General features: G+C 37.8%; 1 protein-coding gene across 1 annotated transcript in view; it reads left to right on the plus strand.

The window, feature by feature from the left end:
- Positions 1–16709, plus strand: part of LOC125681789 (cytoplasmic FMR1-interacting protein 2-like) — a 70729-nt gene that overhangs the window by 8706 nt on the left and 45314 nt on the right. The window contains exons 17-29 of the mRNA XM_048922006.2: positions 369–445; positions 530–638; positions 745–864; positions 965–1164; positions 1245–1332; positions 1462–1605; positions 2392–2482; positions 2582–2712; positions 3502–3580; positions 10734–10849; positions 11659–11897; positions 12104–12251; positions 12361–12511. Coding sequence (XP_048777963.2) covers positions 369–445; positions 530–638; positions 745–864; positions 965–1164; positions 1245–1332; positions 1462–1605; positions 2392–2482; positions 2582–2712; positions 3502–3580; positions 10734–10849; positions 11659–11897; positions 12104–12251; positions 12361–12511 — 1693 coding nt within the window. The remainder of the gene's footprint in view (positions 1–368; positions 446–529; positions 639–744; positions 865–964; positions 1165–1244; positions 1333–1461; positions 1606–2391; positions 2483–2581; positions 2713–3501; positions 3581–10733; positions 10850–11658; positions 11898–12103; positions 12252–12360; positions 12512–16709) is intronic.

Below are 16709 nucleotides of genomic sequence, written 5' to 3' on the forward strand. Positions count from 1 at the left end.
AGTTGTATCCTCGTAATATAGAAGTATTACAATGAGTGTAAGTTGTATCCTCGTAATATATAAGTATTACAATGAGTGTAAGTTGTATCCTCGTAATATAGAAGTATTACAATGAGTGTAAGTTGTATCCTCGTAATATATAAGTATTACAATGAGTGTAAGTTGTATCCTCGTAATATAGAAGTATTACAATGAGTGTAAGTTGTATCCTCGTAATATATAAGTATTACAATGAGTGTAAGGATTGAACAGTGCTTATAATGCATCTTTCCTGTCAACATTTCGGATTTGGACAAGTACATGCACATGTAGTACATGTGTAATTATGATAACCATATCTGTTTTCGAGTTAGATTATTCATTTTCAGGTAAATCTGTGCTTTGACCAGTTTGTCTACAAATTAAGCGAGCAGATTTTTGCTTATTACAAACATCTTGCTGGCAGGTAAGTGTAGTAGAAAATTACTGAGTTTAGATAATGATCATCTAAATGTTTGATATAATGAGAATTTATGCTGCTTGATTGAAGCATTCTCTTGGACAAGACTTACCGTGCAGAATGTGCAAAAGGTGGACACAAAATTCCTTATCCGACAGCAAACAGGTATCACACCCTGTTAAAACAACAGCACGTTCAGGTAATTCTTTTCTCAGAGAAACTGTACACTTAAAAAACTGTCAAATTAGTATTCAATTCTACCTTATAAATTTCTGTAAGTTTTTTTTTTGTTTCCTTCTTGTAAGATTCTAGGACGTTCCATTGATCTCAAACAATTGATCGGACAAAGAGTCAACGCATCACTTCAGAGAGCACTGGATGTTGCCATATCGAGATTTGAAGCTGGCGATTTAACAGGCATTGTGGTAAATGTTGCCAGCAAATAGGGTAAAAATGTCCTATAATGTAAAGCTAAAATATGAATAAGTGTGCATGACTTAAATTCCTTTTCTGCGTTTTGTTTAGGAACTTGAGAAGTTGATAGAATGTAATAAACTGACCCACAAACTCATGAGAGACATTATTCCATTGGATGATTTTGAGAGTATGTTTAATGAAGCCAACAACAAAGTGTCCAGCCCGTTTGGACGCATTACACTACATGTGTTCTGGGAAATAAACTATGACTTTCTACTTCATTACTGTTACAATGCTGCGACTAACAGGTGAGGAATTTGACCACTGAGATACACGGTGCGTCGATTAGAAAATGTGCATATTCACTGATTTCCTTTATTATCGCCAGGTTTATTAAGGCATCCCTTTTGATTGCCCCTCAGAATGACCGCGAGAAGACACCCAGTCCTTCACACACTTTAACCTGGGGAACGAAGGTTTTTCGACCAAGATTTTATCTTTCTATTTCATTTAAAAAATGACTAGGCATTTATCAATAAAAACTGCATCCGCTTTACTTGAAATCATTGTGTATTACTCTGTTAAATATTTTTTATGCATTGTAGGCATTATCAACAGCGTATGGAAGCATCTTTAAGCGTTACCAAGGTTTTATAGGTCTGCCTCACTTGAGGTCAGTTTGTCGTCTTCTTGGTTACCAGGGGGTATCTCTTGTCATAGAAGAAATAGTCAAGGTCATAGAAAATATTGTAAGTACCAAATATATCTTTAAAAATAAAGTGATGGAACTTTTACACGAATTATTATATTACAAAGCAGGATTTTTAATGCCTTCGTAATATGAGATTCGGGGGCTTATAGCTTTTGGTTTGTCTGTTTGTTCACATGGAAATTTAACCTCGGCCATAACTTCTGACAGCTTAACGATATGACTTTCATATCCACATGTGTATTCCTTGTGACAAGACATTTCATTTTTACCTCATGACCTTCACTTTACATCGCCCATAACTTCCGAGTGGATAGTGATGGAGCTTGTAAACCTGTGTGTTGCTTGTGAAAATAATTTTCTATTGGTAACAAAAGTTTTGACTTTGTGACCTTCAACTTGGATTTTGACCTACTTTTGAAAAACTTTAATCTAGGCCATAACCTTTGAATGGTTAGTGATGGGGCTTTCATATTCACATACGTATTCCTGTTGACAAGATCTTTCTTTAGGTATCAACATTTTTGATCGCATAAACTTGACCTAGGAGTTTAACCTATACTTTTCAAAAACTTTAACCTTGACTTTTGAACGCTTAGTGCAAGGGCTTTCATACTCCTTGTGACAAGACCTTTCTTTAGGTACCAGGATTGTCGTAAAGTTACGAAGATATTTTAACGTACCTTAAGTTAAGAAGTTAAATAAAGTAATTACTGAAACTTAAGTTTACAACGAAATATTGAACTTGAGAAGTTAAGTAAAACTCAGTCCAGAATTACTTTTCTACCATACCCCCCGGGGGCATTCACAAATGCATCTTGTTTAGTTGAAGGGCACGCTGATGGACTATGTTCAGACGTTGTTGACTGTTATGCCGAGCGCGTGCAAGTTACAGCGGTTTGAGTATGGTTCTCCAGGTAACTGATTAATATTGGAATGACTATACACAATCAGCTTATCAAAATGTAAAATCAAATATTGCCACAGACACTTTCTAAGAGTAATTCTGTTTATAGGTATCATGGAATACTATCATGAGATGTTGATTGATGTCATTCAGTATCCGGACTTGCGCACAGACGTCTTTCAATGTTTCCGCGAAGTTGGAAATGCCATACTTTTAACTTTACTTATGGAACAATTGATGGTAATATACGTGGTTGTCATTTTCATTTATAGTAATAATCCTTTACCTCAGTTGATTGAAAGATTCAAATACGCAAGCTGCTTGTCATGTGTCCAAGTGCTCTTCTGTACATGTTCACAGAAAGAAAGGGTACCGGTACACGTTGAATAGGACGATTTTAATGCATATTATTTTCTAAAGTTCATGAAATTATGTATCAAAATAGTGAATAACAATTTCTGTAAAATGCACAGCCTTGGTACATGCAGCTATAGAAAATAATACACACCCATCAGTATATTTCTGTACTCTTCACGCGACTACTTTAAATGATTCCCATGCGTGTTTGTACAGAAGGAAATTAATGGTAGTTGAGATCATATTAACTAAACAGTACTAGAGTTACCTTTATGTGCATCGGGTTGAGAGATATTTAGATCAGTAGAATGTGAGGACTTGGATGAGTTGTGTAGTCAATGAGGCTGGTGTAAAAAAAAATTCTCTGTTTAGGGTTTTGTTGTTATTTTTATAAAGTAGGTAATACATGTATAGCAACGAAGACTGGCCACCCAGGTGACCCATTGCCATCCATGCCCGTCAGTTTTCGTATATCGTAATTTGTTTTATCATTCTTTATTTTTTAGAAACAGCACGGTTAATATGAAATTCCGTTTTGATTACAAAATGACGATACACAGTTTTTGTAGATACTCTTGTATCATTAAAATGCAAATATTTTTTTCAAGTTCTTTGTTATCTAATACTCAAGTGATCGTTCTGGCCCATGGGCCACTTTTTCTATCATTGAAGACCCAGGAGGAGATGTGTGACTTAAAGCAAGCTGCTCCTTTCCAGAACGTAATTCCCAAACCATTCATTCCAATTAAAGGTAAAATTCTTTCTAATGACGAAGACGTCTAATCCCTAGTCATATATAGAATGCATTAACTGAATTATGTTACCAACAATAAAACAAACTAGTTCTAATTGTAACGGGGACCGTTACAGATGTTCCCCAAACCTCCCCCAATTAAAAAGTGATGTCCTTGTGAATCTATAGGAAAAAAAATCATTTTATTTTAGCCTTTAATTACATGTAGTACGTTCAATATGGTCATTTCAATACCAAGAAATGAAAGAAAGCGTTGCACGTGCATACACGCGCACACGTGTATGATTCCGAATTTTTGGTGATGTCGTTCAACAGGCATTTGTATCATATACCCACAGTATGAATTTCATAACCTTTCCACCAAATATAAGGAAGTTATGGCGATTTCAAAATCAGAATTCAGCACACGTGCATGCACGTGCTGAGCAGTAATTCTAACCACAGCAATTTGTAAGGAGTACCAAGACACATCTAACCCCCTAATATCAATAGAATTTGATGAAAAACAAAAACGTTATCGTTCTTTAAATATTGAACATTTGAAAAACGTTGTACGCGCATGCGCGTGTGCATTGGCATTTTTTGTTACACCAAAATAAAGATACACATATTGTCTACGTATGCTGTGAATATCATCTCATTCGCTTCATCAATAAGATAGTTACAGACGTTTTAGTACTATCCAATCAAAATGAAGCGCACGTGCATGCGCGTGCAAATTGGTAATTTTGACCATGCAAATCAGTTAAGGGTTTCAATATCTACCTATGATATGAATATCAAGCCATTTCAATGAAGAACAAATAAGTTAGACTGATTCCAAAGTTAGAGTACAAATTTTGTAATGCACGTGCACGCGCATGCGTGCGCGTGCAGAGAAAATAAATATCATTTTTGATATCTACAAATGATATACTACCATCCTATTTAGGTTTCATATCGATCCCTTTAATATTCTGATTTTCCATTTTTTGTACCCAAATTGCAGTGCACGTGCGCGCGCGTGCATGCATGTGCAGACAAAATGACTATCACTATGCACATCTACAAACGCTATACTATCATCCTGGAAAGTTTCATATCGATCCCTTTTGTAGTTTCTGAGAACACTACCGGACAAAAAAGTACCGGAGAAAAAGAATAATAATAATAATAAGAAACAGAGTAAAAACAATATGTTCCCAAACTTTGTTTGGGGAACATAAATATTGATGACCTTGGTGAAGTATTTTGAATTCAGCATTTTATGTGTTATACGTTTTACAAGTCAGAACTATATTTGGTCCAGTAAAAGATTGACCGAATAGTAGAATACATTTTAGAATATATATTAGGCCATGTAAAATTAATTAGTAGATTATCATTCAAACTTCACAAAAAAATGGGGCGGGTGGGAGGATTTTATTTTTTATTTTTCGCCATGGTATTCTGGACCTCGAAAATGCCTTCTTTCATTGAGAAAAGGCTTTATAAATCATAATTACATGTGTATTTGGGTTTCTAAAAGGCAAAGTGAAACAAAGTACGTTTACGATACCGGACCGGACATAAAAATATCCGGAAATCGTAATTTTGAAAAATAAAAAAAAAAATCGGGGCGGGGCGATTTTCGAGGGGCGGGCGGGAATGATAATCTACTAATTAATTTTACTTGGCCTTATGTGAGGTGTACTCATGCGAGTAAGTAAATTTATTTGCTGCATCAAATTTCTTTTAACAAATCCAAAACTCTTGCAAAATATTAGTCAAATAGTATTTGAAGGGTAAGGTATATGAACATTCAAATGTTTACACCAGTGAATTTTTACGTAAGTCATCCAGATTATTCCGGAGATGAAGCATAGGCTGTTTTAGATAACTGGAAACTGCAACATCTACTGAAGTGCATTTGAAACGTTGCATGTAAAGCAGTTACGATCGTGATAATGATGGATTTCCTTGTTCAGATGTCAGGTCTACCGGGTAACGCCATGAGGAATACATACACATCAACAGTGGAGGTTAGACAACAGTGGCACCATGAATGGGTCACGTACATAACCCATGGATCAAGAGAAGCAGTTCTATGTATGATATTGCGGTAAATCTGAGACCCCTAAACTATGATAATGAGGATATCAGGGATGTGTGTGGAACCTGTAACCAACCAGTAGATTGAAACCATCATGGTGTAGAGGTACCACAGGCTATGCCAGGCAATAACATCGTGCCATGTAAAGCATAGGACTGTATTATGTTTGGATGTCAAAACAAATTGGTAACGTTTTTACTGTTCCATGGTTTTTAGTGACCTACCAGAGAGACCCAACACACACTTATGCGACCATTACACATTTCAACCACAGAAAAGTCATGGTAAAGTGCAGTCAAGGACTTCTGTATGTTAACGTCTTGCCGGTTAAAGCAAAACAGGGATGAATTTCTCAACCTCATCGAAAGCACACTTTGGAACTGAAATTTGGATAGATCACTGTATTAGAAACTGACAATTTCTACCAACAGGTGTCACTACCTACCGTTAGAAAGAATCTCGGTGGAGTGTATCATAAACTGACAATTTCTACCAACAGGTGTCACTACCTACCGTTAGAAAGAATCTCCGTGGAGTGTATCATAAACTGACAATTTCTACCAACAGCAGGGCTCGAAATTAACATATGCCCATCAGTCTGTGACTGGTTAAAAGTCTGGTGGACTGACTGACATTTGTTTTAATCAGTCCGATGGGACTGGTTAATTTTCTAAAGCATCATTTTGGAAATTATACTTATGATATTTTATACACACATTTGGCATGCTTCGATATGTAGATATCAGATGAATCTGATTTGTAAATATAAATCCCACATTTAAGTGTTACAATATTGTCTGAGGCATATTGAGTTAAATTTCATTTTAATAACATTAACGAAATATGTTTAATTATTTCTGGAAAACTCTGTTGGACTGGTAAATTTTTCTTCGGACTGGTTGAAATTATACCCCATCAGTCCGGCTGGACTGGTGACACAAAAAGTTAGCTTCAAGCCCTGAACAGGTGTCACTACCTACCGTTAGAAAGAATCTCGGTGGAGTGTATCATAAACTGACAATTTCTACCAACAGGTGTCACTACCTACCGTTAGAAAGAATCTCGGTGGAGTGTATCATAAACTGACAATTTCTACCAACAGGTGTCACTACCTACCGTAAGAAAGAATCTCGGTAGAGTGTATCATAAACTGACAATTTCTACCAACAGGTGTCACTACCTACCGTTAGAAAGAATCTCGGTGGAGTGTATCATAAACTGACAATTTCTACCAACAGGTGTCACTACCTACCGTTAGAAAGAATCTCGGTAGAGTGTATCATAAACTGACAATTTCTACCAACAGGTGTCGCTACCTACCGTTAGAAAGAATCTCGGTGGAGTGTATCATAAACTGACAATTTCTACCAACAGGTGTCACTACCTACCGTTAGAAAGAATCTCGGTGGAGTGTATCATAAACTGACAATTTCTACCAACAGGTGTCACTACCTACCGTTAGAAAGAATCTCGGTGGAGGAGACATAATCACCAGCCAAAATGATATTTTCACTTCAGCAGTGCCAGATTTTAAAACAAAGAGTGAAATGTTTGTTGTAAGCTAAACATAATCGGTCATTGTACAATCTACCTATCCAGTTTCTAAACCCCATAACCGGTTATGAAGAAGGCACCCTAATAAGAGAATTTGTAGAGTAAACATTGCAGTCATTATCTCAGCAAGGTCTTCAATCTTTCAGGAGGAATGAATTTGGAAACAAAAGCATTAAACGAGGAACACAGTATATGGAAATACACAGTAAACTAGAAACTCTTGATACCCTTGGACTATCTCAGATTGTCGTCACACCAACATGGGAAATGAATATACTTGATTTACATGTAGTTGTGACAAACTATCCACCCAGTGTTAACATAGTATAAGAGTCCATGCCTGATATTTCAAACTAAGATGTAGGGTTTGTTGAATTAGATGATTACATATACACCATTCAGAATACATCCACAACCTCGCAAAGTTCCATTACGCAGCAAGGTAAACTGGGATCAGAGCAGGATCGATGTGAAAGAAGTAGTTACTGGCACTTTCAATTAACAGTCTTTGGGATCATCCCCAACATTCACTTGAAACAAGTATTAAGGAGCATATAACATCCAAGTTGGCCAGGACCTAGGATAGTAAACCATGATAACGCAATATTCGCAGACTAATACGAAAGAGAAAGAGATAATATAAATGAAGGAATACGCAGGTAACATAATGGGCACCTATAAGGAATTAATACGAGAAAACAGCAGGAGGTACGGTGTTCATACTGGAAGCATTTCGATGGTGTGGTAAAAACAAAACCAACTGACACTAAACCGGGCAGAAACAAGTGCTTTTGGACCGTCTACAGAGAAAATCAGACATGCAGTAAACTTCGATATTTCCAGGTGTTAATTATGTGTATTTCCTTTAAGTAGTGTTTGATTACGTAATGTCAGTGGCTTTGATTAATATATTGCCTAACTATGGGAATTGTATGCGTGATGGTAATTTACACGAACATCTTGTGATTGCGTATTGAGAGCAAATAACCACCACACGTAAATTCCATCGTTTACAATAGTACACCACCACTAAAAAGTGACATTCCTCACCAGGAATCCATCGTTTACAATAGTACACCACCACTAAAAAGTGACATTCCTCACCAGGAATCCATCGTTTACAATAGTACACCACCACTAAAAAGTGACATTCCTCACCAGGAATCCATCGTTTACAATAGTACACCACCACTAAAAAGTGACATTCCTCACCAGGAATCCATCGTTTACAATAGTACACCACCACTAAAAAGTGACATTCTTCACCAGGAATCCATCGTTTACAATAGTACACCACCACTAAAAAGTGACATTCTTCACCAGGAATCCATCGTTTACAATAGTACACCACCACTAAAAAGTGACATTCTTCACCAGGAATCAGTTCATAAGGCTACTATTTTAGATAAGAAGTTTCTAGAAGCCTTTCTGGAGAAAGTAGACATTACAGCGGCGAAGTTTTCCAGCCAGCATGTGGGATGGTACCCTAAAAAGGAGGTCCTATACATAACAGTAAATATAGTTCGTGAATTACCCAAAGGGCTTAATGTAACCAAGGCTCCAAGACCAGACAATATCACACCCAAGTTCTTCAGAAATAAGCAATGGATGTAGCGCCAATCCTGTCTGTGATATTCAACCACTCATACCAGACAGGAGATGTACCTGAGTATAGAAACGCTTGTCCGATACATAAAAAGAGGAAGAGGTATGAGACGGTGAACAAGTGATCGGTTTTGTTGATATGCATTTCCTGCATGATCGTGGAGCATGTTATCACTAGTCATATCATGTCGAAAACAGATTGACTTTATCAAAAGCATTCGATTAAGTGAGTCATAGCCTACTTATCCACAAACTCAATCATTAGGGAACTAAACGAAAGACCAGTCGGTGGATCCACAGCTTCCTGACAAACTGCAAGCAAAGTGTAACTGTGGAAGGGAAATCATCCGAAGATGTATCAGCTCCAGGGCTCATTCTATTCCTATTTTACATTAATGACATGCTGGAGGGCCTTTCATAGAACCTACGACTCTTTGTTGATGACACTGTGGTATACATGAGTACATTGTATCACCTTTCATGTGAACCTACAAGAGGACCTGAATAACACTGGTATTAAACTGATGATAGTAACGATCGTTACTATCATCCCAAGATGGCGGAAGGAAATTCCGGAAAGACCACGTTTATTTATTATATTTATTTGTATTGTTTATTTGCGAATGATATGTAGGTAAGAAATAACATACACTAGCAACAATTACGATCAGGTGTTATTTTATCTTTTATACGGCTCATATGAACAGAAAATTCGCCGTTGAAAAAACAGCGAGGATGATAGTAACGGAAATGAATGATGATAGTAACGTAAGAACTTTCGTTACTATCATCCTCGTTGTTTTTTCAACGACGAATTTTCTGTTCATATGAGCTGTATAAAAGATAAAATAACATCTGATCGTAATTGTTGCTAGTGTATATTTCTTACCTACATATCATTCGCAAATAAACAATGCAAATACATGTAGATATAATAAGTAAACGTGGTCTTTCCGGAATTTCCTTCCGCCATCTTGGGATGATAGTAACGATCGTTACTATCATCAGTTTAATACCAGTGAATAAGCTAGTGATCTATGCAAATAAAGGGTTTATATGGTTCCATCCGGAAGCGTGTAAGATGCTTACTATTACCTAACAAAACCTTACAATGATCAAGAACTACGTTCTACACAGTCCCCATTAGATGTTAGAACTACTCACATCTGCAAAATGTCTAAAGTAGACCCAGAATATAGAAAACAAATGTGCTAAAGACAACAGCACCATCGGCTTCCTTAAAAGAAACGTTAACATCAGCAACATAATATCAAAGAGAAGGCGTATAAGGCTGTTCTTCCACCAACAGTAGAGTATATGCAAGTGCGCCTGGAGCCTTCACCAGAAAAACTTGAACTGTTTCAGCGTAGAGCAGCTGGGTATGTCCACAACATATCACAACACCTTGTCCGTAACCGAACTGCTAGATCAATTTGAATGACCACGGAAGAGCGGCAAATATCAACCAACCTCAGATTTGTTATGTATAAGCTGATCAACAACTAACTTCAGATAGAAAGACAGTCAAGGGATAACAAAACATTGGCTCTACATATTTCCATTTTGTTGAACCCCGGTGAGGAAGGAATCATTTTATCAACGTAACATCAAGGAATGGAATGCCTTACCCACCTCTACTATGTTGGCTTTTGCCTATTACTTTAAGGCTCCACTCCGTTAATAAGCTGTCACGTTCTGTTTTCAATCCACTTGTAAATACACACACATGCCTTTTTTTTTAAAATGCGCACATCTAACAGTGGCAAAATAGCAGTCTGACGGTGGACGTTTATCGGTAGAAGTAGAAGAAGTATATAATAGTAATCATTGTAATTATTTGAAACTCTCAACAAATTTCTACCAAGAAATATAGATAGCCCTTTCTGTACTACTAAGATCAACATTCTAATTGTTTTATAGAAGGTGACGATCGTGCACAAAAAGAAGAGGAACTACGCCAAGCTCTAAGGAAACTGGAGACAAAGTACGCTACACAACAGATAGTCCCGATCATTAAAGAGCATGGAAACTCTCAGGTGAATCACATTCATACGTTATTGTATAGGACAGTGTGGTGTTACGGCACGTTTGGTCGCCCGATGACGAGACGTGCATCGCCGGCGACCGAACGTGCCGTGAGGGTGGACACGAACGGTCGTCAATTTTAGGCCATACCCAAGCACAAATGGTCACCACTCGAGCCCCGTGTCCAAAACCCTAACTTTGCTATTATTTTGCAAAAATGTGTCTGTGTGTATTTGAGTGACACTGTGTATGCGCGTGTATGTGTGCATGTATGTGCGTATATATGCATGTGTTTGTACATGTATGTGCGTGCGTATGTATGTGCGTGCGTATGTAAGTGAATTCATGTGTAATAGAGTTTGTTTTGTATAACACACGTACACACGTTTGTGACAAGTCAAGCACGATACAAAGCAAACATCGAAAAAAAAACCAGAAAAAAAAAACCAAGGGTATTCTCCATGTCCGCAGCAGTGATTTCTGTTATGGTACCCACATATTCCATTTGTAAACTACAAATGGTTGTTCCACCTGTGATCACACACGCACATACAACGTTTTTGCAAAAAAGCAAAGTTGGGGTTTGGGACTGGGGGCTTAGGTGGTGACCACTCGTGCTCTGGTATGACCTAAAAATAACGATGATTCGTGTTGACCCTCATGACACGTTCGGTCGCCCGGCGAGGATGCGTGAGGCAGGAATGGTCGCTGGCCACCAAACGTGCTGAGGTGACCAAACGCGCCATAACATGTGTCTCAACTAGCTATCAAAACTTTTATGCTACAAAGACTGGTTAGATATATATAATGATTCTTTTAGCAAGTTGAACTGGTGGGATCATGCGATTTACTGACCAAAGAGAGGTTGTGTTGTGGACTGTCCATGTTTGAAGTCATCCTCAACAGGGTGAAGACGTTTTTGGCTGATGAGATATGGCATGGACAACATCCGAAAAATGGAGTCTTAAATATAGACGAATGCACGGAGTTCCACCGACTGTGGAGTGCTATACAGTTTGCGTTCTGTATGCCCGTCAGGGAAAACGAGTATTCGGTCGAGTAAGTCGAATTTGTAATTGCATGCATATATGAAGAAGAAAAAGACATACCAACAAAAATAAATGTTTCCTTTATTTCGGAGGGGATGTTCCTGTAAAAAGTCATCTTTAACATTAGTATTCTTTTACATTTTGGTTCATTACCTATAACAGAAAAGCCATGTTTAAACCTTTTAAAATGAAATGAAAATTTGCATATTTACATAGAGAATTATTTGGAGAGGGACTGAACTGGGCAGGGTGTGCTCTTATTGTCCTGTTGTCACAGCAACGGAGGTTTGAGGCTCTAGATTTCTCTTACCATGTTCTCAAGGTCAACCGCGTGGACATGAAGGACAGTAACATAAAAGGCCTTGTAAGTATATATTTTTTGTAAATATTTGGAGGTGTATGAAGACATGCGTGTATTTATCTTTAACGTACATGTAATTATCTTAAACAAAACCTTACTTTTGTTATTTTAGCAACTGTCTAAAGTTGTGAGTCGGATAAGAAGGTTTCAAATACTAAACAACCAGATTTTCGCCATTTTCAACAAATACCTGAAAACCAATGAACTGCCAGAGAATGCTGTGGAGAATATTAAATGTTTCCCCCCGCCCATCCATCAATCTTGTGCCACGGAGATCTGATGGTATTAGAATGTTTGAATTAATTGAAAGGAAACAAACAAAGCAATGTACATGTACTATTAGATAATGTTAACTTGAAAACATTATACAGGAAAGAAATATCTACTAGTATTTCAGAATGTCGAATTGGTTGTCATAGTAACATTATAAAAGCACTGAAGTTATGCACACTATGTACCCTTAATGACCCTTTAGTAATGAGTTAAGAAAATTACAATTTCATAATCTTATTGCACCAGCATATATTTATTTGAACTTGCTTGTGAATTCGGTACAAAAAGTATTAAAGAGTTGTCTAATGTCGGGGAAATACTAGAATATGCTGAAAGTTACAAATATGTGCTATGATATTCCGCCCAGCCTCATGACCTCCTCGCAGGGCGTGACCAGAGTTCTACACCGCTCGACCATCTAAGCAAGATTTATTTTTTCGATGACATTGAAATTCTCGCCACGTTGTCACACACTACACGGTCATTGAGAATGGAATTTAGAAAGTTATTATTAGTAAGGAAATGACGTATATAGCCCTGGTGATACCAGCCGTACAGTATATGACAAATGTGCGGGCTCCATAAACAGAATGGCACTTCAATTTCATCGAGATGCTACAGAAAATAACTTTATTTATTTGTTTATTTCCAACAACTACAGATCTTGTACCCTTAAAGCGAGAACTAATATTTCTCCACTATCATCGACCAACTGAACTGGGAGACCCTCGAGGCTAGATGTTCTAAGGGAAGACTGACCATAATGTATTAATCAGATCATCAATGGAGCTGTCGCCTTACCTGCCAACTAATCTCACCGATAGGCGGAATCAGGGGAATACACAAAACGCGGGAAATTACATCACCCAAGGATATGTATAAGTTCTCCCTCCCAAAAGTAATCCGGTTGTGAGACATGCTCCCGTCACAAATTCAAGATGAAACATCAGCTGAAGGATTCAGGTCTTTGCTGGATGGGCTACCAGAAGATCACAAACCCCAACATAATTCCGGGATCGCAAAGCGTTTTTATCGCTTATATATACTCAGGATTTTGGTTGTTGCTGTCACGCACCAGCACGTAATATGTTAGATGAAAAACCAGGTCCAATATTTGGAGAAGGAAGAAAATTGTGGGGGTGAATGATAATAACCCATATATTTCTTTTTATGTTAGTTCGTGTAGTCGCTTATTCTTTCTTCATCTTGTTTACAAGATTTGAAAATTAACAACTAGACCGTTTAAAACAAGTGAGCAGCACAATAATTGTGTGTTGTTAGGAAGTACACGTCGATTTGAAAGATTATTTCCATGTGATAGTTAAGACAATAATCCGGTTTCCAGATACGTCCGAGTTCTTTCCCTTTGGAGAACTCTCGTACATAGTAAAGCGCGAAACAACTTGTTTACATGCGGTAGTGGGACAAATATTCTTCACTTGAATATACTTAGTAAGTTTCTCATACGCTGTTTAATCCCCCGAATTATATTGATACACAAACATCATTTAAGTAAAAGGTGAAGATAACGAACAGTGATCAACCTCATAACTCCTATATGCAATACAGAACAGAGTTGGGCAAACACGGACCCCTGGATGTATCAGAGGTGGGATCAAGTGAATTTGCGAAATGCTGACTTTAAACAAGACTGTTAAAACCCCTGCACCATCAACTTGTTTGTCAGTAGCCTGCCTCGATTTAAACACTGATCATACGCAGAACAAGCTCTTGCGTATCGAATCAGTAAGTGATAAATATTTAGGGGTTAATTGAATACATGGGATTCTTATTATATTTCGCTGTCCGTAGATATCATTCCAGGATATTACTTACAAATATGACATTGTTTTTATGTTCCACTTTCTTTCGATAGTATTTTGTATTACCCAAATTTACATAATTAAAGAGAAGTCACTGTTAATATATTTCATCGTCTTCCTCACTGACTGTAGGCCAACTCTGTCCCACTTAAGCATTCAAAGTTTATGACTAAATGGACCTCCTACACAGAATAGCTCCTATCTTAAAACTGGTGTATTGCATTCGCAGAAACCACAGGCAATTATATCGCTTGGATTCGAATTCACTATAGTAAATTCGAACTCAAGCGATATAATTGTCCGTTGCACATGTGGCAGAAACAGATGAATTAACCAATACTGTGAATACAAATTTAATGGTAGCAAATGATTTAAATTATAGTATATACAATAAAATGTGTAACAGGTAGGCATTACCGATGCTACGTAATTGTATTTTTTTCGCAGAAGGCATTTTGTATAGTTCAATGTGCTGGTTTGGGATGAAACACATAACGCATTTTAATTGAAGATTGCAGCCAATGATAGTTACTTTGTCTGCCTTTTACAATGTTATTGAATTATCTTTCAGCCACTTGTGAGAATTGAAAACACCAATTGTACTTTACATTAATTTATTAAGCAATGACATCATAAAAACATAATACACAGTGTTGGATGATACTGGCCGCAAAATTTAGTAGGAGTCAAGGGAGACAACTAGGATACCATAAACCAACGGGCAAACTAGTGGCCTCACTTAGATGTGAGTGCCATGGAACCCCATGCCTGACACGCATGGTGGCTAGGCCCACAAGCTGCACAGCTTTTTCACCCTGTCTCTGGCTTGCTACCTGGTTTAGAACTTTAACACCAACCAGCCTGTAGCCTCTCCTCCTTTTATAGAGGTAGAGGGGGTCTGAGCACTGAAATGCTGCAGACCCAAAGCAGTTTCCAGTTATTCCAAACATTTGCTCAATGGCATTTAACTTCCATGTTAATATACACAGCCATGAGACATCCCTCATGCTTTGATGCAGATGGGCAGAGACAACAGGTTAAGCTTGTACATGAATGATGTCTACCTTGACCCCGCCACAAACATCGATATGATGTTCCCCACCAAAATTGCTTAGATAATATATATCTACTAAATTAATGACAGGTTATAGGAACCCACCAGAAATGACAAGATCCTGCAAACTATTTGAGGAGGGAAAATTTTGCCCTTTCCCCCCAAAATAAATTCCAAACCACCCTGTATATAATTAAGTAGGCCTAGTTTGCATTTTCAGCAATGAGATGCATCATACCTAAATAAACTGGTTTGATGAACATTGATATTTGTCATGAACCATGCAAGGTAATTAACTTCAGACGTAACAAATTTTGTAATAGCCTTGTTAACCTGGCCTTAGGAATATTGGGTAACAGCAGATGTGCTGCTCTCACCTGAAAATTGTTTAGTATTACGAAATGAGTTTAACTTTCGAATGAACTTTGGCCGGTCACATATAGTAGCCAAAATTCCTGACTGATAATGCCCCAGGAGGATTCAGGATTGCTAGCTTTGCGGAGACGGTATTGCTCGTCGTATTTGTACCAGCCTTGGGATCTAGTGGCAGCTAATCTGATGTCTCGCATGTATTTTAAAAACTCCTGGGCCCGAGCTCTGTATTTTTCCAACATAACACTCATGTAAATCATGAAGGCATTAGTCCATTTTTTAATTGTCAGGTATGAACCCACATTAGACCTGACAATGCAGAGTTTTCCATCCCTGATTTTAATTTCACCTTGGCCCCCCCAAACTATTGTCAATCTCTTTTGCTGATTTCAACAGCAAACCTAAATCAACAAATTGCCCATCCCAAATTTTTTGCTTCAGTTTCAAAGGAATGTGTTGACCTACATTATCAAAATAGCTAAATTCTGGTACAGGGGTGAAGTCAGCAACATTTAAATCTAAAGAAAAATCAGAGTTACCAATATTACCAAAGTTGGCAGGCCCAAACTCCCCCAAATCTGGTGAAGCCTCACTCCCCGGCACGCTCTCTGAGGATTCCTGGTGCTGGAAGGGGGGTGGTTATCTCTCACTTCTTCAGTTCCAGGCTTTTGCTGCCTAGTGTTTTGGCGAGACTTTTTTTTGTCCTCTGCCCCGAGCTGGAGAAACCATTCCCCCATCTCTTTTTCTCTTTGGTGGCATGGATTGGCCTTGATTGTGAAACGTAATCAACGTGCTGTTACTGCTTCCACTTGAGTGGGATGTAAAGAGGAAGAGGAAGTTGCAATACTAGTTAACTCCTCCTGATGCTGACTTTCTTAAAATAAGTTAGCTTGTACCAAGTTAAGTCCTATTGTATAATGCTATTCACTCAATTAAATG

Source organism: Ostrea edulis, chromosome 2 (genome assembly GCF_947568905.1).
Source record: "Ostrea edulis chromosome 2, xbOstEdul1.1, whole genome shotgun sequence".
Classification (NCBI taxonomy): Eukaryota; Metazoa; Mollusca; class Bivalvia; order Ostreida; family Ostreidae; genus Ostrea; species Ostrea edulis.